The 21221-nt window shown below is 40.6% G+C and overlaps 1 protein-coding gene across 1 annotated transcript in view; it reads left to right on the top strand.

The window, feature by feature from the left end:
* LOC121506354 (pseudouridine 5'-phosphatase) overlaps positions 1-2842 on the top strand; it is a 45016-nt gene extending 42174 nt beyond the window's left edge. Inside the window, exon 4 of the mRNA XM_041782129.1 lies at positions 2618-2842. Within this exon, the coding sequence (XP_041638063.1) occupies positions 2618-2794 (177 nt within the window). The 3' untranslated portion in view covers positions 2795-2842. The remainder of the gene's footprint in view (positions 1-2617) is intronic.
* Positions 2843-21221: the final 18379 nt, after the last annotated feature.

Here is a 21221-nt window from a genome sequence, read left to right as displayed (position 1 = left end):
GATACACGTGTTACCGTTAGTGTCTGATACAGAGAGAGCAGAGGAGAGAGGCAGCGATGTTCCTGCTCCCTACAAGTTTTCCGTTACATCCCAACCTGCAGTCTGATCCCAGCCTCACAGCCCTGCACTGATACCCATAAAATGACCTCAAAATGAAAAAATAGAAGTTACAGATGGAGCAGAATCACTTCTCCTGGTTTATGAATGATCATTCAGAGGAAATATTTGATTTTAGGGAGGTCCTACACATTATTCTGTTGGAAAATCTGATTTATCAGACCTTTTATTAACCGTAAAAGTCAATTTTTTGATATGTGTATAGTTTAGTGAACCTTTCCAATGTGAAGTTGGCCATCAAGCTAACAAATAAAGTCACAGTTTTATTAATGATCTAGCCATGCAATCTGAAAGAGGGGATAAAGAGGAGAACTTTGTGGGGACCGGCCAAGTAGGGGGCCCATGGAGGTCAGCATATCATAGTCCATTATAAAGTTGAGCTGTGACAATATTTTATTTATAACCTGAATAATGACCACTATAATCAAAGCAACAAGAATTTAATTGTATCTATGCTGTTGTGCAATAAAAAATGTAAACCCCTTTTTAAAAACAGAATGAAATTTTATTGCTAATGTTAACAATGTGGATGGCACACTGAACTAAATGATCAGGAAAGTCATTTCAGACTTCATCTAAGCCATGATATACATAAATGCCAGGATGCCAGAAAAAAAGTAGAATAAACTGAGACAACTTTAAAGGAAAGTATTTAAATAATTGTGCCTAAAAGCAACAAAAAACTGATTTAAAGTAGCAAAAATGCAAGATGCAACACAAGTGGGTTAAAATCAGCAAAAATGCGCAATAAAAAACACAGGTGAGTAAAATTAAAGGAGGTAGAAACAAAAGGGTTTAAAAGCAACAGAAGTGGGATAAAGTAGCAAAAATGGACAAAAAGGGTATAAGAATAAAAGAAGTGGAAAAAAATGGGTTAAAAGATGGGATAACAAAATGGATTGAAAGGGTTTAAATGTGAACAAATGGGCAAAATGCTGCAAAAATGGGTAAAAGTAGAAAAACAGTTTAAAAAAACAGCACAAATTTGGATAAATTGGTAAGAAAAGTAGCAAGAAAAACTGGCAAACATGATCAAGAAGTGAGAGAAACAGGAAAAAAATTGTAAAACAAAGTGGATGCAAAGGGGTTAAATGCGAAAGAATTGGCAAAACACTGCAAAAATGGGTAAAAGTGGAAAAAAGGTAAAAAAAAAATAGAAAAAAACCAGCACAAATTTGGATAAAATGGCAAGAACAGTGGCAAACATGGACAAGAAGTGGCGAAAATGGGCAACTAGCTACAAAACTTTATTAGATGTAAAAGAAAATTGGCAAAAATGGTAACGTGGAAAAAAATAGGTAAAGGCGTTAAAAACAGGTGAAAGAGGAACAAATGGCATCAACAGTAGCAAAAATGGCTGAGAAGTGTCAAAATGGACAAAAAGTCTCATGAATGGGTAAAAAGTGAAAAAAAAGTCACAGGGAATGGGCAACAAGCTGCAAAACTGGGTAAGAAGTGGTTCAAAATGGGTGTAAATGGCACAAATTGGTTAAAATGGCAAAAATGGAAATAGCAAAAAGGGGTAATAAATGGTTGAAAGAAGTGGCAAAAATGGCTAAAAAGTGGAAAAAATAGTGAAGGTTGAAAAGCAGATAAAATTGGAAAAAGTAGCAAAAATGGGCAATAAGCCACAAAAATGGGTCAAAGTTCGACACGAAACAACAAGTGACAAAAATTAGTGTAGTGGTTAGACGGATTGAAGGTAGCAGGAATCAATAATTCAATCAGAAACCAATATATCAGGTCTGGGGAGGGCCTATTCTCTAGGTTATTCAGGGGCCAGCCAGTTCTATGGGCCGGCCTGCAGCTATGTAAACATTAAAAACCCACTATGATACTGTTACATTTAACTTTACGCTGATTTCTGGCTGGCTGGTAAGCTCCAGTGAGAGCAGCAATGCATTGTGGGGCAGTTTAGTTCAACAAGCAGGCTCATGTTTATACTTCAAAAAGTCGAGCCGATTTAGTAAACAATTGCGAATGTCTTGTGTACACAAAATGACACTATGCATTCAGATCATACTGCTAAATTTGGCATCACATTTGGTATGAGTAGTATGAAAGCATGAGGTTTCGGACACAGGCCTCGTCATAACAAAAAAGGCACATTTGATTCAAAAGGAAGCTGAGCAGGAGTAGATCATTAACCTGGATCATATTTTCCTTTACAGCCGGGTGTTTTTGAAGCATGCAGCCTCCTGATATGTCATAAAAACCTGATGAGCTGCTCTCAAAAGCGGCGTCTGAAAATGTAAAATCTAAATAAAGCAGATGAACAGAGGTTTCAGGGGTTAGCGCTCCTCAAATTGTAGATGAAATGGATGTTTGATGTGTCAGAGCGAAACTCCTCAGAGGAATATCAAACCCATCAGACTGAAAATGGAAACGGCGCTCCCGTTTCTGCCTGTTTGTTTGAGGTGTCAGCTCTGTGAAATCCTCTACACCTAATAGGCTTAAAGGATAATATCACTTTGTTTTCCTCTTGTCTGTCCTTGCTCAGTGTTTGGTGTTTGAAGACGCTCCCAACGGTGTGAAGGCGGCACTGGCGGCGGGGATGCAGGTAGTGATGATCCCTGATGACAACATGGACCGGAGCCTGACCTGGGAGGCCACGCTTACACTCCGGAGTATGGAGGAGTTTCAGCCAGAGCACTTTGGACTTCCACAGTTTGACTGAACTGGAACAAAACCAAAGAAATCACAATAAATGAATCTTTGTGTCAAATTTTAGCTTCTGAAATTATATTCTCTGCATACTCTTGACATTTCTGACACGTTGAATTTAAGTTTTGAAGGTTTTTTATTCATCATGATCAGCTTTTATTGTACAACTATTCCAAAAAGAAATCTTTCTTCTATTATTTTTAACTTTGGTCCCATTTTTACCCATGCCGATGAAATCGTTATGTAATGGGTTCCGTATATTTGTTTGTTTTTTTGTTTGTTTGTGTACTCGAGAACGGAAAGTTGTATCTTCACCAAACTTTCAAGGAATATTGGGATAGTGACAGGAAAAAATCGATTAGATTTTGGTGATGATCTGCGCACCCGCTTGTTTTTTCTCGGACTTCGAAATTTTGAACACCATAGTAATCAATGGGAGCTGGAGTTCCTCGGTGGCACTGCTTAGGCGTGGGTCTGCCGCCTCCGACAGCCATTCTAGTTTTAAATGTCTTTGGTCTTCAAGGACGGAAAAATACAACATTTTTGGAATATTTTCTGTAGATTTTTATCTTGCAGAAAAGGCACAACCCGATGGCTGCAACACCCAGTATTACCATCCAACTGGGATTGTTTTTTTTTTAATCACTTGTGTTTAGAAAAAGCCAAGCTATGGTGACCAGTGTGTGAAGGCTTTGTGGACAAAGAGCTTTGAACAGCAGCTATCGTTGACCACTACGTGGAGCTTCAGCACAGAGCATTTTATTCTCAATCTCCTCAAAATTACGATGAATTACGATTTTGACAATGAGTTTTTGTCACTTTTGGCCCTTTTACAGCACAGGGCAGTATTTTGAACCACTAAAATCTGAAAGTGCCAGCTAGAACTTAGCTTCAATGATGTTTGCATACCTGCTTATGGGCCAGTTTTAGTATTTTGGAGGGAAAGAAATCATAACTTCAATCATAGCTAACATCTGTTTCACACAACAAAGCCACAGAACTACAGGCTAAATGATAGTGGAAAGACTAACATTGAGATATTTTTGAAACTTGGGCTGCTATCACAACTATTGCTTGCTGATTTGATTCAGATGAGAAAAATATTAATTTGGTTGTTTTTTGTTCATTCTGTAAAGTGGGTGAAAGCTAACACCAACATTGGGCTGTCTATACATTATTATATCACGGCCTGCTTTTTCCACTGTGCAGGTAAACAAATGCCAAGTGCAGAAAGCTAGTTGCACCTTGCATTCAAGGTACCCCCTCTTTCCTGCTGTCCCTAATCAGCCACAACATCATTCAGTCTATGCTGCTTTACAGATTTGATTGTTACGCTTCATTGAAGACCTCCCACAAGATTTTGGAGTGTTTTTGTAGGAATTTGTGCCCGTTCAGTCTGTAGGGCATTTATGAGGTCAGGCACTGATGTTGGACTAGAAGGCCTGGCTTGCAATCTCCAAGGGTGCTCGATGGGGTTGAGGTCAGGGCTCTGTGTGGGCCAGTCAAGTTCATCCACACTTAACTCATCAAACCATGTCTTTATAGTCCTTGCACTGGGGCACAGTCATGTTGGAACAGGAAAGGGCCTTTCCCAAAACTGTTGCCACAAAGTTGGAAGCATAGCATCGTCCAAAATGTCTTGGTATGCTGAAGCATTAAGACTGGCCTTCACTGGAAAATAAGGGGCCTAACCCTGAAAAACAGCCCCATACATAATCCCTTCTCCACCAAACTTGACAGCTGGAACAGTGCAATCAGGCAGGCAATGTTCTCCCGATGTCCACCAAACCCAGACTTCAAAATCTAGAACACGTTTCCACTGCTCCACAGTCCAGTGTCGGTGTGCTTTACCACACAGGTTTTGTTGCTCTGTGATTTTACAGGTTCATGGCTGAATTTCTGTTGTTCCTAAACGCTTCCATTTTCTGATAATATCACTGACAGTTGACTGTAGAATATCCAGCATGAACCATTTTATTGCAAAGGTGGCATCCATCATGGTACCCCATTTGAAGTCACTTAGCTCTTCAGAATGAATTCAATAATTTACAGGTCTGGCCAAATACCTTTGTCCATATAGTGCATATTTGGGCTTCTTATGTCTTTTGCGTGATCATATATCTTCTACATACCTTCATTACCCAGTCTTGCTGGAGAAAAACTGCTGTTAAATTCACTATGAGAGGCAGAATGCTGAAGTTTTATGGGCAAAAGTAGGATCAACCAATCAGATGTCGCTCTGACACTCTTGGATTGTGGGAAATGTAGCGCTTTTGCATGAGATGGCAATTAAACCATTACAGACTGCCTTGAATAGTTATGAAATTTGGCTGATCCACATCTAAAAATCAGCATGCTGATTGATGTTGTGGCTGATTAGGGACAGTAGGACTGGGAAAATTAGCTAATTTTAACCGCCAAGTCATTGCTGCCTACATTTTGATGTAAATCAGACATTTTCATGAAAAAATAAGAACAACTCCCCACATCAGACCAGCATGTTCTCCATGTCCTTGTCCCTTTTTGTTTTGAACTGCTCTGATTGAAATGCCAAAGACACCCCTCTTCTCCTCTGTGTAATCCAGTAAAGAGGCTGCGACTCGTCCTCACCCTTTCATCTCTGCTTGCCTCGTGACGTCTTACATGTAACCCTCTCTAGTCATCTCACTGTGCACGAACACTTCCTTTGGGGGCTTTTGCCGTAGGAGTGGAACTCGTCAGCATCTCCAGGCTGCTGAAATAGGATTTCACCGCACTCACATCCACGTTCAGGCGTCGCCTGTGTGGCCTTTTATCCTGAAGGAAGAGAGAGATTGGCTGCTTTCTCTTTTCTGATCACAAACTCATCACTAGGATGGTTTTTTTGTAATTCACTCACTCTGCTTTCAAATAAAGAAACCCAAAACACAAATCTAACTCCTTATAATGGTGCCAAAAATTTTACTTTGCGTTTCAAATTCAATTTGTTTGGGGTATCCAAAAAGCCATTTTCATTTAGACAAGAAGTGCAAGAACAAGTTACTGTTTTTGGCTGAAATCTTGTCTTATGACGGTTGTTTCAGATTGGGCGTGGATACTGCATAACAGCTGAGTGACTACTGGATTTGCACTTTGACGTCCATTTTGACAAGTCTAGATTCTATAATTGCCAGCTTTAGCCCAGTGTCTTGCCTATTTTGGCTGGTGTCCAGTTACCCAGTTACCAGAGTGGTACCAGTTACTACCTATGTGTTTTAAACAGTTTTCTTTTTTAATTAAAGGAAGTTGTTCTTCATCTGGGTTCACTAACTCAGTAATTCTTAACCTTTTTTCCTGAGGCCTCACTACTAATATCTAAGAAAAGCTAAGCCCCCCAGGACCCACTTGGAGAAATTGTCAATGTTAATTGTTTTAATTGAGAATACCCCTAACATAATATGACTAACCACACTGGTTCTTGACTAAAGATCTATGTATAAACTATCCATAATTCTCATCATTCAAAATCTCTGTTTTAGAGTCATTTTTTTTACTAAAAATGTACCTGAACCAAAACTTTAAATTTCTGAGGCTATAAAGTTGAAAATCAAACCCCTTTTTTCAGTTTGAATTCTTATATATTTTTTGCCTTTACACTGTTTCAAATTCATGTTAAAAACTTGGAATTTATGAGTTTCTAATACATTTTTTTAGACTTCTTAGACTCTGGAATTCTTTTTATTTTCTTGTAAATTTACAACTTTACAATCTCAAATATTTAGATTTTGTTCCCCAATAAACTGAGCCCTTTTCCCCCTGCAAAAATACACGGATCCTCTTTATGTTGTCAATATTGCAATACACCCTGATACACCATCATTATGTTTCTAATTTCTTTTTAAATGTGCGCACAACTAATTTCAACACATCAGAATAGTTTGTGCCCCCCATCCCGTCCGGGGATGCCCAGACCCCCGGTTGGGCACCACTGTGAAGTGGAGGCAAGCCCAGGTTACATTTTTACTTCTAGAGAACGGAGCAATTAATGGATTAATGATAAGACTCCACCTTTTGAATTTCTTGGCCTTGACATCCTACAGCAGCCTTATTGACCAAAACACATGGTAATATATCAAATTGTCCATACTTTTGTAGACTTATGGTGGTGGCAGTGAATGGAGAAGTACTCTCCTCTACTGTAGATATACTGGTATAGAAACATCACTGAAGCAAACTTCCTGCTGAGAGTTTTCTTGTTGAGTCCCTGTCCCGTAGAAGGGTCCAACAGGCAAAAATTCTTACTGTTAAGGCTCATTTATGCTCTTGGCACGCATTAAAGTAGATCAGTACGTTTTTAACTTTACAACCGTCATTGCCCTCATACTGATGTGCACCTGTTGGAGTGGACATTTGAAAACTAATCCATTAGAGCAGTGGTTCCCAAAGGGTGTGGCAAGGCACACTAGTGTGCCTTAAGGTAAGTCAAGGTGCGCCTTGGGGATCTGGCTTAGCCCCTGAAAAAAACAACCCCAGAGAATGGGTTCTCCAAAGTTGTGATTTATTGATATCAGTGTTTGTGGGTTTGATCTGTAGCATTGGTGCTAGCATCCTGGCTAACGATTACCTCATTTAGCAAGCTGCTATTAACTTGAAATTGGTGTTAGAATTATTAATTCATGCTTTTTTTAACCAAGTTTTCTAGTCATTTTGCCACCTATTTTGACAACTTACACTATTTTTGCTACTTTTTTGCAATTTTGCAACTTTTTAAATACTTTTTACACATTTTTGTCACTTTTTTGGAACTTTTTGCCACATTTCACCAATTGTTGCTACCTTTTTGGTGTGTTTTGCCTACTTCTGCTATTAATTGGACATTTTTTGCCATTTTTTTTAAAAATCACTTTTAACCCTTTTTAAACCACATTTTAGCAGTTTAACCCTTTCTTCCACTTTTCTGCCACTTGTAACCTATTTTGCCTCCTTTTTGCAACACTTAACCCATTTTTGCCACCTTCTTGCCAATTTTCACTCACTTTGCCTTTGTCTGGCCAATTTTGCCCATTTTTAATCACTTTTAATCCATTTTACCACCTTATTACAACATTTAACACTTTTTGGCCACTTGTAACCCATTTTTGGCCCCTTACGCCAATTGTTACCCATTTTTGACTTTGTCTTGCCACTTTTTGCCCAATTTTGCCGTGTGTATTTCATTACTTTTAACCAATTTTTGCCACCTTTCAGCCACCTTTTGCCCACTTTTGCCACCCCCAGTTGGCTGGTCCCCAGAAACCTCTCCCCTTTATTGGCCTTATGGGCCACCTTGACTGTTATGTTATTCTTAAGGTCTATTTTGTGTTGATATGATTATGGTGTGCCTTAAAATTTAACCTTAGGTGTGCCTTGGGCGAAAAATCTTTTAAAACCGCTGCACTAGATTACGTCATCTTCAACCGAGCTACATAAGTTCTTTTCAAATATAACTTCTTTCTTGTGTTTGCTACTTTGGGTTGAGCTGTTGGCCAAATTGCCCAACACTGCACCGCACTGGTGGCAGTATTCCATATGTGGTTAAAAAGTAGTGCATAAATGAGCCTTTACATGTTGAAAACGTGTCGTTTTGAGAAGATGGAGAATTAAGTTGCCTGTTGCTACAGCTCCACATAGTAGTCAATGATAGCTACTACTATCCTAAGTTCTTTTTGCCCTCCAGGCCTCCATGGCGCTCATATGACCAGAAGTTATGAGTAGTATAAATACTATAGTTGAGTACTCTACAAACGTTTTCCACTGAGGACCGTACAGGAAAATATAAGGATGGCCCGGCCATTGCCATGTATCTATGATTAATAAATGGATGAAAGGGGAAAATAGTGAGTCATTTTAGGGACTGGGTGGGGGGTACCATTGGTGCTGCTGCTTGCTGCTATCAGGGCATTGCAAATCAACATACTGTTATTATTTCGGTTCCTAAAAATCTTCTAATTCTTTTTGGAGAAAAAAAAATGGTAGAGTACTCAAGAATATCAAAACTAGCTCATCAGACCAGTCTTTCATGAAAACAAAACAAAGGTTCATGAAAAATGCTATGTAACATCAGTTAACATGGTCACAATTTAAACTGCAACACCGGTAGAGCTTTGAAAGCAATTCTCACTTTACATTTTGGTGAGCGGTGTCAAAATTATGGTTAAACCACAACTTAACCAGCTAGCTAGTGTCTTGAACTGTACTGTAGGGAAAGCATAACCGTATTTGTGCATTTTATTGTCTGAATTGGAACAAAGTAGACAAGCTATAGGTGTGAGATCAGCTTCATTCAGCTTCTACACAAATGTTGGTGCTTGTTTGGTAAAAATCAGTGTGTTTTGTAGTGTCTGATTTTAGTTTTTTGGAGACAGATCACGTAGGTTTCTGCACAAAATCTTCTGAACTTTCAGCTGAGTTCTGAAGAAAATAACACACTGAGCTGATGCATAAAAAGCCACATTTTCTTACTAGAAAAAGTCTTTCTCTTTGCATTTTTCCTCCTTTTTCAAAGCAGAAAAAGGGGTCGAATGCTGCTGTGAAGCTTGATCGTTGACACTCAAAGAAATGCTTGCACAAAATGTGACTTTAATCTCGCCTTTCTTCACTTGAATCGAGCTTTGAGGCGCTGTTAGAGACTTGGAGTGATTTTAATGTGCTCTCACTTGTTTTGGCGTGAATCATGTTTACAGGGGTCTGCGTCTGACTGTGTTTTGATTGATTTGGAAAATGTGAGTGCATGTAGTGTACTCTAGTTCATTGAGGCCTTTCTGCATGTCTTTGAAATAGAAACGTGGAGAGCTGCCATCTCTCCCTTCATTTCTGCATGACCCATTTCACTGTAATGGTTTCCTGCAGAGAGCTAAAATCATTTCTCCAGCACGGCTCTCTGTCATGCTATGATATCGATAAATAGGCGGCTATATTTAGACCTTTTGGCAAGGTGGGGCATGCCCCCCTGACTGCTTTAAAATCTATAAGAGCGGCAAAAGCCTCAGCCTAAAAACCGGCGTCCTTCTGGAGGAATAAATCAGCATTCTGTCCCGTCTCTGTCAATCATGCTCGTCTTTTATCCTCGCCGCAAACCTTTTCAACTTTAATTCTGCCTGCGAGTGCAGAAGGGGGGGCAGCAGAGATAGCTCCCTGACATGTAACCCAGCCCCCCCTCCCCACCCCATCTGTGGTGCAGACTGATAGGAGCAAGTAGCTGTGGGACACATTCATCTTCAACGTCAGGGTTTATATCCGGATGTTATCGGGCGCTCCTCTCACGGCAAAGTCAAAAAAACACACCGGACGCTGGGGAGGGAGGCGTTTACGACGACCTCCTTTTAAAGTGTTTCTGTTTGTGTCTTTGGGGGGGTTGGATACAAAAAGAGCAGCACATCAGATAAACCTCTTCTGTGTTTCTTTCAGTCTGTCTAAAACGTGTAGAATCAAAACTCAGAGAGGGGAGGTCACCAGAGGACTGACAGGAGAACTGAATGTGCACATAAAAGTCATTGTTTGATTGCCAAGTCATTCCAAGTTGGCAAAGCACCATTACGACCTCATTTATACTTGTGCCATAGCTTTGGGCCCTGCGCAGAAGTCAACACATGTGGCAAATATGCATTTCCTGAACATTATCTGCAAGCTGATGACAAGCTGGATGGTCCTTCTCTGTAGTATGCAGGACACAGCGTCTCTGTTTTCCAAAAAGAATGTCAAATCTTGGCTCATCTGACCGCAGAACAGTTTTCCATTTTGCCATTTTGAAGGAGCTTTGGCCCAGGCTCGCTGCCTATGTTGCCTTCCAAAAGGGGTTCGACTCGGTGAGTAGAGACTCCCTCTGGAGGGATCCCACATAAGCTTGTCCAGCTGATGTCTGCTCTACATTCTAGTACAGAGAGTGCTGTAAAGTTTGGTGGCGGTGTGGCAATTTTTCTATGCTGCTGATAAGAAAAGAAATAGAGACGTTTTCCGGCCAATAAATTGGTTTTATTCCTTGCAAGGAAGGCCAATCTCACACACACTCACACGAGTGGTCAGTATGCAGAATGACCCAGAACATGGGTCATTTATGCTTGAAGAAATGCTCCCCTAAGGTATGCTTGACACACCTCTGTCTGGGAAGAATCCACACCAGCACAGGGCTTTGTTTCCAGACGATCTTGACATCACAATTTAAAAGACAAAAGGACCCTTTGATTCAGTCATGGGCTCCAGGTTTAACACTTATTCAGAAACTAGCACAGTTATCCTCGTGTTTACAGTGAAGTCAACACCTTCCTAGCCCTATTGTTTCCCCATGTCTGTGAGAGGGTAGGCTCCATAGAAAAGAGAACAGTGGGGGGTGTTGGGGGAAAGAGGTCAGACAAAGAAGCTAAAATCTCATTACAGTGGGTTTACCTCTTACTTCTTCCCAGGTGATTCTGGGGTGAGGCAGGGGTGCGTCTTGGTCCCTACGCTCTTTAGTACCTATATGGACTGGATAATGGGGTAAGGGGGCAACAAACTGTCATTTGGCGATGTCCAGATCACTGATGGACTTCGCTAATGATGTTGTGCTCCTCACGGTGACTGTAGATGTCTTTGTGGAAGCTCTTAACTTGATGAGTGAGGAGGCTAAGCGTTAGGAATGCACCTCTGCTGGGTCAAGACAAAGATCCAGGCATGTGGCATGTGGCCATGCCTTGGATGCTGCCATTGAATCTGTGTCTGGATGTTGAGAGTGAGGAGTGAGTGTAATCCACTGATCTGCTGACTGCCAGGCTGAGATCAGCCAGGGACTTGGACTCCTGCATGGGGCAGTGGGTTTGCTGAGCAAGATGATGCAGCGTTCCCGATATCGAAGTATGCAGACTAAAGTCAGAGTCTTTTGGTTCTTGGTCCTCCTGGTCTTACTATACTCTCCTGGCTTTGACTGATTGCCATAGATGCCAGCTGGACTCCTTTGTGACCACTTCTCTTCAGCGCATCTTTGGGTAATGTTGGAAAGACCCTGCGATGTGCCCAGGAGAGTGGAGATGGGCAGGGTCAGCTGCTTGATACAAGCACCTGGCGTGCTTTCCCAGGCCTGACCAAGCTCAACGCATACTGGGTGCTCAGGACCTGGTGGGCTGGTCCAGATGCATGGGACTACCCAGTGTGTCGTGGAATGGGGTTAGCCGGGAGGATACCTGGAGAGATGGGGCATGGACCTGGCGCAGGCCTGGACGATGGCTATATGCTTCCACACCTGACCTGAGCTTTGGCCCTGAGAAGACCGAGGTGTTTCTGGATCATGTTCGCATACGACTTCTTATTCGAATGATACAGCTTGAACGTGCATTTGTGGATGGCACGGAAAGCTGTGTGGACAGACAATGATTTGTGGAAGTGTTCCTGAGCCCATGCAGTGATTTCCAGAATCATGCCTTTTTTTAATGCAGTGCCACTCTCAGGCCCTCTGTTTCTCTTAAATGCTCCTTTTATACCCAGTCACGTTACTGACCTGTTGCCAAATAACCTAATTAGTTGCAAAATGCCCCTCCAGCTGTTTCTCCATTAGTACCACCTACTTTTCCAGCCTTTTGTTGCCCTGTCCCTACTGCATTAAAATGTGTTGCTGCCATCAAATTCAAAACAAGCTGACATTTTTCATGAAACAATAGATGATGATGCCCTTTTTCTTACTATATTGGAATACTTTTCTAGAAATGTAGAAATCAATACAAAACATTTCTGCTCACTTTGAAAGCCCTGACCTTGACATGCCATTTTGCCATTTCTCCCACCATCGAGGAAAGTTGAGACCACTTATGTGGGTGTTTTGTTCTTTAAATACTGGATAAGTGCTCAAGGAAACAATTGAAATTGCTCTGTTATGGAAAAAAATCAGACTAAGAGCACCAAGAATAACACTGAATTTTACATGCATAACTGCCCAACTGAGGGGCAAATTTACTAAAGAATTGCAGCTTCATTTGCAACTAAATCTGCACAAATAAGACACAAAAGATCATATCAGACTGCCAAAGCTAATGCAAACATTTTGTGCTGACAGGTTAATGATATCTTAAAGTTCTAGTGGTGCTTGTATATTTTAAGTGATTTTGCCAAACCAGTGCACTTATAGGGAAAGTATTAGCTCCTTCAGATAGTTGATGGTAACGGCACTTTGCAACTGCTCTTAATGTAATAACAGTGTTGGGTATCAGCCATGTGGTGGATTTAAAGGACAAAGACTTGGCCTACGTGGCCGTTCTGAAGCCTTAGTTGGAGTAGTGTTGGAGGTACTTTCAAACAAAGAATAAGGAAGCCTGGATGACATTCTCCCAGATGCCCTTGCAGAAGGACACATTCTCCTCTCTCATAGGAGGAGACCTGAGGAGACTGCAGGGGGTCCACAGGTTATAAATGCCAGTATGTCCCCTCAGTTCCATTCCAGTGCCATCCAAGCAGCAGACCAGTTGCCTTCCACAGTTGCTTTGTGTTCCCAGCTTAGCTTAAGTTTAGCACAGTCAGTAGGCCGGTTGGGTGCAAGAGTTTCTTTCCTTCCTTTGACGTCAGCCGGACAGGAGTGCTGCAGAAAGCCCACCGGTATCTGACAGACTCACAAATCTTCTCCCGCCTCAGAAAGGCAATACACGCCCTGCTCTCATCTTTTAACTTGCAGGAACTGTGGAAGGAACATAAATGGACTCACCACTGCTCAACCCTGGATCTAGTTGGACATCAGGCTCAAATCAAATTAGTGATTTGCTTTGCTGTGTCCATTTATGTCCAGTACAGTGCCTTAATGTACACAAACATTAGCATTGCTGCTGTTTAATCAAAGTCCGGCCACTGGGTTTCTGTTAGGGCAGTGATCTGCAACTGGAGGCCTCTCACAACTTTTTATCTGGCCCCCAGAAGTTGAATAAATCAGAAATGTGAGGAGAAAAAATATGTTCTGCTATTTACTTTTTAAAATAACCACAGCTATAAAAATGATGAAGACCAATTGACATTGGAATAATTTTTTTAAGTATTAATCAATGTTTGATTTGTTGACATAAATCCAAGTGTCAGTCATTTTATGAGTCATGATTAACATGCACGAATCCGCTTTTCTTGACTAAAGCTGCCATTTCCTGAATCAACTTTTTTTTCATGATTTCTTTCCTTCAGTTTTTCTTCATTTTTTTCATTTTTTGGGGGATTTTTTGTCAGGTTTTTTTGTAAATTATTTCCGCATTTTTTGTCAGTTATTTTCTCTTTTTTTTTTTTTTTGCAATTTTTTGTATTTTTTTCATCATTTTTCTTATATAATTTCCTCATTGTTTTTGTGAGGTTTTTTGTCTATATTTTTGTACTTTTTTGGTGATTTTTTTCATCAGTTTTTGGAAATATGTGTCTCATTTTCTGTGATTTTCGGATCAGTTATTTTTCATTATATTTTGGTCTTTCTTTTTTGTCATTTGTTTGAGAGTGCAATATCCATGCATCAGAATCAGCCTGAAAAATATGTTTCCTGCACAAATTTTCCACCTATCAAATCACAGCATTTTAGCATCAAATGTAGTGATGAGCGACAAAACAGCCTCAGAAAAATGTGGGAAAAATATCATGATCACCCCCTTGAGGCAGGCTGCAGTATAGGCAATCTCAAAGCTTAAGACTAAATTTACAAGGAAATTAAAAACATTTTGGCAGTAACTTGTTTATTTGACCAAAATGTTTGTATTTGTTGCTCTAGAAGTCCGGCCCCCGAACTGTCTGCTCAGAATAAAGCTGGTCCTTGTACAAATAGGGATGATGACCCCTGTGTTAGGGGAAGAGATCATACTGAATCGACAAACTCAGCCTGAGCTTTTGTTTTAACCAAAAACCTATCATTAAACCCCGACAATAGCCTTTGTGTCAATGATTGCAGTATGCGTGGATGTAGCAGCTCGGTACTTCAGAAAACTTGTTTGTTAGTGCCAACATAAAGACACATTATGTCCAGTTTTGAGCTACGAAATAAAACACACGATAGATGATATATCCTCTCACTCAAGTCTTTTGCTCATTTATGCCCTGGGGAGGTTCTCAAGTAGTTTTTTGTGGTGGTTTTAGACAAACATCAAAATACTGAAGGAAATGTGAGATTTTATGTTTATGAGGACCAAAAATCCTCTGAAAAAACCAGCAGTAAAAATGTTTTATTGATATCCCAGCCAGGACCCTTCCTAAGCTCCAGAAGTTCTTATCGCTCTCCTGCTCAGCAGTTCAGCGTTTGAGCTCTCCATCTTAAGAAAATCCTCCTTTTCTCTTAAAGACCAAACAACCCTTCTGTGTGCGAGGTGGCACAACTTTCTGATAGATTTGTCTTTTCTCGACACCAAGCAGAAGTGTATCTCCGCTCTGCATATCTCTGAAGAACAGGCCGCGGCCGAATCTCCAGAAGAATGCCAAGACGGGATGGAAGTGCTTCTGCTGGAAGACATTTTCTATTCGTCTGCCAAAGAGTGCAACCTCGGCGGGAACCAGGAGGGATTTTATGGAGATGAAGATATCATCGAGAGCCTCTGACCACGAGAAGCACTTCGTCTGCTCGCAGATATCATGCAGACGCTGGGCTTTCTGCATGCAACCATGCAAACGGAGCTCATGTTTTATTCAGCAGGCGGTGATGAGAGAATAAATGAGATTACAGGAGCAGGTGATGGAGAGGAGGATGCTGGGAGGCACATTTGTGCTCACAAAGACGACTCTAATGCACAATTAAGGCCAAACAATATCACATTAACACATCCTGCAGTGGTGCTCAGAGGAATTAAACACTTTTTTTTCTTTGTGGGAGTTTGATTTAAAGGGATAATTCTCCTTTTTATGCCGTTGTTTTACATTTCCTTTGCTTTATATTTAAATTGCTGTTGTCTGAAATGAAAGACAATAAAGAAACATCACAAAGTCAAAGATGAGACATCAGCTTCATATGCCTTATTCATGCTCTGACAGTAACTCCCATAAGGTGTGAAGCCGATCTCTTAATCACTGTGCAGATGGATTTACATTTTAGCACTTTTATTTCCACCAAAATCCAACCAAACTGAAGCAGCCTGGTTTGATTTTGCAAGTCTTAAATCAATAGAAGTGGTGCTGCATGATAATGAAGCTAAAATAATTTCTGATGTGCTTGTTTTTCTCTTAAAGCCCCTGGGAAATTGGCTGGAATTACAAAAAAATTCAAATGTGAAATCAAAATCTGATTTATCCTTAAGCATTCACAAAGTAAACATTCATAAATGTAAGAAAATATCGTTTCAAAACAACATATTTTCGGAGTTTAGACCAGGGTTCCTCAGTCTTTTCTTCTGCCAAAGCATCCTTTAGGGCAGTGGTTCCCAACCCTTTAACCCTTTAACCTCTAGAGCTCACGTAGCACAGATCCCCTTTGTAAGTTGCTTGGTAACTTTTGAACCGTAAGTCTTAGGCACTAAATTGTTTTTTTTCCTGTGAAAGCTCTGTGTTGTGCCGTTCTAAATATGCTCTTCATGCATTCGTAACTCTTACATAACATTTTCGAATGAGCCCAGAACTTGGCTGACTTCTTGGGGTCTCTGAGGACAGCATTGTCATATACAACAAGAAATAACATAGTTTAGAAAAGCCTTAATAACCTTTGAACCATAAGTCATAGACACTTGTTTTTTCCTCTGAAAGCTGACCATTTTGCCATTTGTTTTGCTACCCTCGATGTCTCCGTAGCCCTTAAGGACGCCGTTCTAGCAAGCCCGGAACTTCGGTGACTTTTTGAGGTCTTTGAATATTAAGACCACGGCATTAGATCTGATAAAGAGCGTCCTTTTGTCCATTTTTAATCCATTTTCGACATTTTACTTTTCTTCGGTAGGTGGAGCCATATTTGTTGAAGGCAACATTTACATGCATTGCATTGTGGGAGTGGTAGTCGACCAGTTGCGTCTCTACTGCTTAAAGGAACGGCACAAATTAATCTAACTGCAAAAAAGCGCAAGAACCTTTTTTTGTACGTATGTAGATATTTTGAAAACCGTTAGTCACAGAATATTTATTTTTTCACTGTTTTTGTCCCCAAGAGATGGAGAACAAGTCTGTACAAAGAAAATGCTTTGTCACTATTGTTTACTGTGTTATCAATAAAAATCGCTGAGTTTCAAATTCCGTTTTTTTTTTTGTCTTTAGAGTGCTATAACTTTTTCAAAATTCAAGTGACAATACTGTAGTAGATATATTCTTAAAGCCCAGGTTGTCCTGAAAAAAAGATGCGTAGAGCTTGACTGTGCGCCACATTGTTGATACTTAACAAGGTTTTTAAGAAAAAGTCCAGACGAGACATGATGGTGAAAAAAAATAGCTGTGAGCTCTAAGGGTTAAATAAAGTTTTGCCATGATCCTAGTTAATATATGCCAATCTAATCTTAACTGCAGAGCAGACAAAGCCTCGCACCCCTCCTGAGAACTCTGGTGCCCCCCTAGGGGGTCCGGGACCCCAGGTTGGGAACCAATGCTTTAGGGTAAGGTTGTGCTGAACTCTGGTGTTAACTCGAAGCTCCTCAATTTTACCCCTCCTCCGTAGCTGTACTCCGTGTTTGGCCCTCTTCTGCATCCTTCCCTGGCAGCCTGCTGACAAATTCTGGGCCAACAGTTCCCTTGGTAGCAGGGGGGCAGGTGGGCGGAGGTTGGTCCCACGAGTAGCACAAAAGTGCTTGAGGCACAAGTTACTTCCCACTGGCATGGGTTGGCATGTTGTAAGCCACAAAAGGTGCAACAATTTTGGATTTTTAAAGAACATCTGTACATATTTATAATTCTGCAATGGCACCATTTTCCAACAGGTACACCCAAAAAAGTCTTCTGAGAGAATCTGGAAAAATTGGAGAGACGGTGTGGGATGCAAGTCAACACAGACAGCCACGCTGCCAATTTTATTAAGATTGGCAACACGTCAGTAACACGACTGGGTATAAAAGGAGCATTTAAGAGAGGCAGAGTCTTGGGAGTAAAGATGGGATGAGGTTCACCAATCTGCAGCAAACTGTCTAAAAATTTCAAAACAATTTCAGAAAAATGTTCAAGTGTTTGAATATTCCACTATCCACAGTACATAACATCATCATAATATCCAGAGAATCTTTGTGCGCAAGGGAAATGCTGTCAGTCAGTATTGGATTCTGGTGATCTTCGGGCCCATAGGTGGCGCTGCAATAAAACAGGCCTGATTCTGTGCTGGAAATCACTGCATGGGCTCAGGAACGCTTCTAGAAGTCTCTTCTCTGGGCCATTTAAAATGGACTGACGCAGAATGGAAAGCTGTTCTGTGGTATGATAAGTCAAAATTGGAAATTCCCCTCCCCTCTCTCTGAGTTTTGATTCTTCGCATGTGAGACGGACTGAAAGAAACACCTGATGTGCTGCTCTTTTTGTATCCATCCCACTAAAAGACACGAAAAGGAAACTTTTAAAAGAGGTTGTCATAAACGCCTTCCCCTCTAGTGTCTGATCACATCCGGCTATAAACCTTGACGTTGAAGATACAATCTAGAAGTGCAACCGACCTTTCTCGGTCAAAGCTAACTCAAAATGGACCAAGATAAATGGATAACTGTTCTGTGGTCATATGAATCAAAATGCAGAATTCCTGGCTATCAACTCATTCGGTTTTTGTTTAAATTTACACAGTGCACCAACTTTTTTTGATACAGAATCTGTATATTTGCATTTTAAAGCCTAGATCCACATTTACACAACCTCACTTTTACTAGCTGCCGCTGTAGGAGCATGTGGATCACAGTTTTTTCTGCTTGTTTTCGGCTGACTATCAAGCGAGTAAGACCCTGATCAGTGTCCATGATCCCATTCTTTCTTTAACATCTTTGAAAGCTTTTAATTTGAGGCTGCTCTTATCCCTTTAAATATTAATCATGTATATTGATTCTGCCTTAACTCTCCACCACTTTAATATTTATTCCTCCTCTCCTACTACCTGTACGACAGAGCGAGTGTTAAAGCAGTGAGAGAATATCTCTTAATGTACGCTTCAGCTGTGATATCACACCTCGGCACTTTGCCGCTGTTCTCAGAGAGACTCGGTGCAGAGAGAGAGTCAATAGTGATCTAATGCACGCAGGAAAATGGAAGTAAAAGGAGCACATGAATACTTTACAAAGGCTTTCCTGCAAAGGAGAGCGGTGACAAACGAGCTAGCGGAGCGTCTGCAGACTGCACGCTCTCCAAGACACTACTTTGTGTCTTTTTCTCTCTCTCTCTTTTTTTTTTTTACATCGTCTCCTCCTTTAAAGGCATTTTTAGCATCTTTGAAGGCAGAAGAATGTGCACAAACAAGGCTACACACAAGCCCAGGCTCCGCTTTACCTCCCTGTTACAGCTGCAATAAAAGCAAATGAAATATAAATGTATGCAGTGCACAGAATCCTGCAGCTTAAACGAAACAAATGATGCAGTAAAAGGTGGTTGGGGTTCAATAAAAAAAGCCCCGGGCTTGGTGGTGAACACATCAGGAGAGCTGCTCGACCTTGATTTCCTGAATTATGGATGTGGGCAACAGTTCGAGGTGGTGGGAGCAACATTTCCATCTTCCAGAGCGATGCTAACGCACTGAATACTCACTCAGCTCTCAGGGCTCACACCGTTATTGTTGTGCACATCCACGTAAACTGGATGTTACTGAAACCGTCATCACTACATCTTAACAGGACATTAATCACCCGTCATTTTAAAAGTACAGAACACAGCGGCTCCATCCTTTTTCTAAGGGGCACATTGGCGCTGTGGGGGCCGTCCGGGTCGATGGAAGTGTTTTCCTTCCAGACTGTCACCTGCGAAGACGTCAATAACACTCAACGATGACAGCACGCTGCATTAAACAGCTCCAGCTGTTGGTTTGTCTTTAACGGCTTCAACTTGTTTTTCTGTCACACCTTTGTTGGCAGAACCAAAGACGAACCAATTATAAAAACATCAGGGTTCAAGATTTGCTCCTCCAGTGGCTGGAAGACAAAAATATTCCCACCTGAAGGTCCATTAATTATCTTCTAGGTACGTGCAAGGTGTGCTCAGAGCTTTGAGTTACCGTAAAATCTGAAGTTAACAATGCCATGTCAGCTTCTCGTTGTCACAACCTCTTTTTTTAAATTAAAGGATATATTTTTGGGGCTTTTTATGCCTGTATTTTAGAGCAGAGGCATGAGATAGTGGGGGAGAGACATGGTGTGAAGACTGTCCCAGTTGTCCTTAGAGTTGAGTTGAGGGGTGAGTTTGAGAGTGTTATCTCCCTCAATTTTGAGCTGCTCCTGGAGCTCCCTTGGTATTGAGGGTTATCCCTCAAAGAAAGATGGGCGGGGAAGAAATCAAGCTTCAAATGTAAATTTCTTTGTTGATAGAGATCTTAAAAGTACAGAAACCACTCCAATATGTTAGTTTAATGTTATTTTATAGATTATTTGCCTTTTTGTAGCGTAACATTTACTTTTATCTTTACAATTGTAAGCTAACCGTGCTGTCACGGACAAGCCTTTGAGTTACAACTGGTGTTTGGCGTTAGCTAATGGCCGTGTTATAAGGTGACTTTCAGCTGAATATGTCCGTGGTTGTGGTGTTTATACATGTTATTTGGTTGAATAATTACAACGTTCTCGTTCTTCTTCCTCTGAATTGACAGACTACGTAGTTTTGGCACTTTACTGCCCTCTACAGTCTGAAATCGTGACTGCTATTAAGGGGTGTCCCTTTCTAAGTCGTGAGATGGCCCTTACACTTGGTTTTGAGGGGCGAGTTAAGACTGAGGGTTGAGGCTGAAGGTAAGATTGGGGGTTAAGGGGAGACTTGGGATTCAGCCAGGCCATCTGCTTATATCGGGCATGACCTAACCACTGGGCCAGTGGTCCCAGACTAAGGGTCAAGGCACCCCTAGGGGTGGATGCAGCGCCATGTCTCCTCTGTCATTTTCAAAAATAAGATGCTAATATTATTATTATTCTTTTATTTATATTAATATGGATGTATTAATAAAAATGTATATTTACAAGAATAGAAACTTGGAATTTCAGAGTATAAAAGGTCAGAAAGAAAAAAAATTGAAACTCATGTTTAAAAAGTCTTAAATGTTGACATTTGATACTCAAAAATATTCACATTTTTAAAATTGTGCATTTAATACGGTGTAAAGTTAAAATCTGCAAGAGACCAAACTGAAAACACAAGTTGGATTTTTTTTTTTTTTTTTTAACTTTATAATCTAAAAAAATATTTTTTGTCCACATTCATTTACAACATTTAAAGTCAAACAATCTACTTTTTTTTTTTGTAAATTAGTCATATTTTTTTTTTACCCTGACGATTAGTTTAAAAAGTTTATTTTTCTTAAAAATTATCCAATCCTCTTAATAATTATTTTTTCTTGAGCGGCCCAATACACTGTCTTAATATAGGATACGTGTATGTAGGCCTACTAAGCTGGGATT

Source organism: Cheilinus undulatus, linkage group 24 (genome assembly GCF_018320785.1).
Source record: "Cheilinus undulatus linkage group 24, ASM1832078v1, whole genome shotgun sequence".
NCBI classification, from domain to species: Eukaryota; Metazoa; Chordata; class Actinopteri; order Labriformes; family Labridae; genus Cheilinus; species Cheilinus undulatus.
The sequence above is the reverse complement of the archived record's forward strand: the minus strand, read 5'-3'. Positions and strand labels throughout refer to the sequence as shown.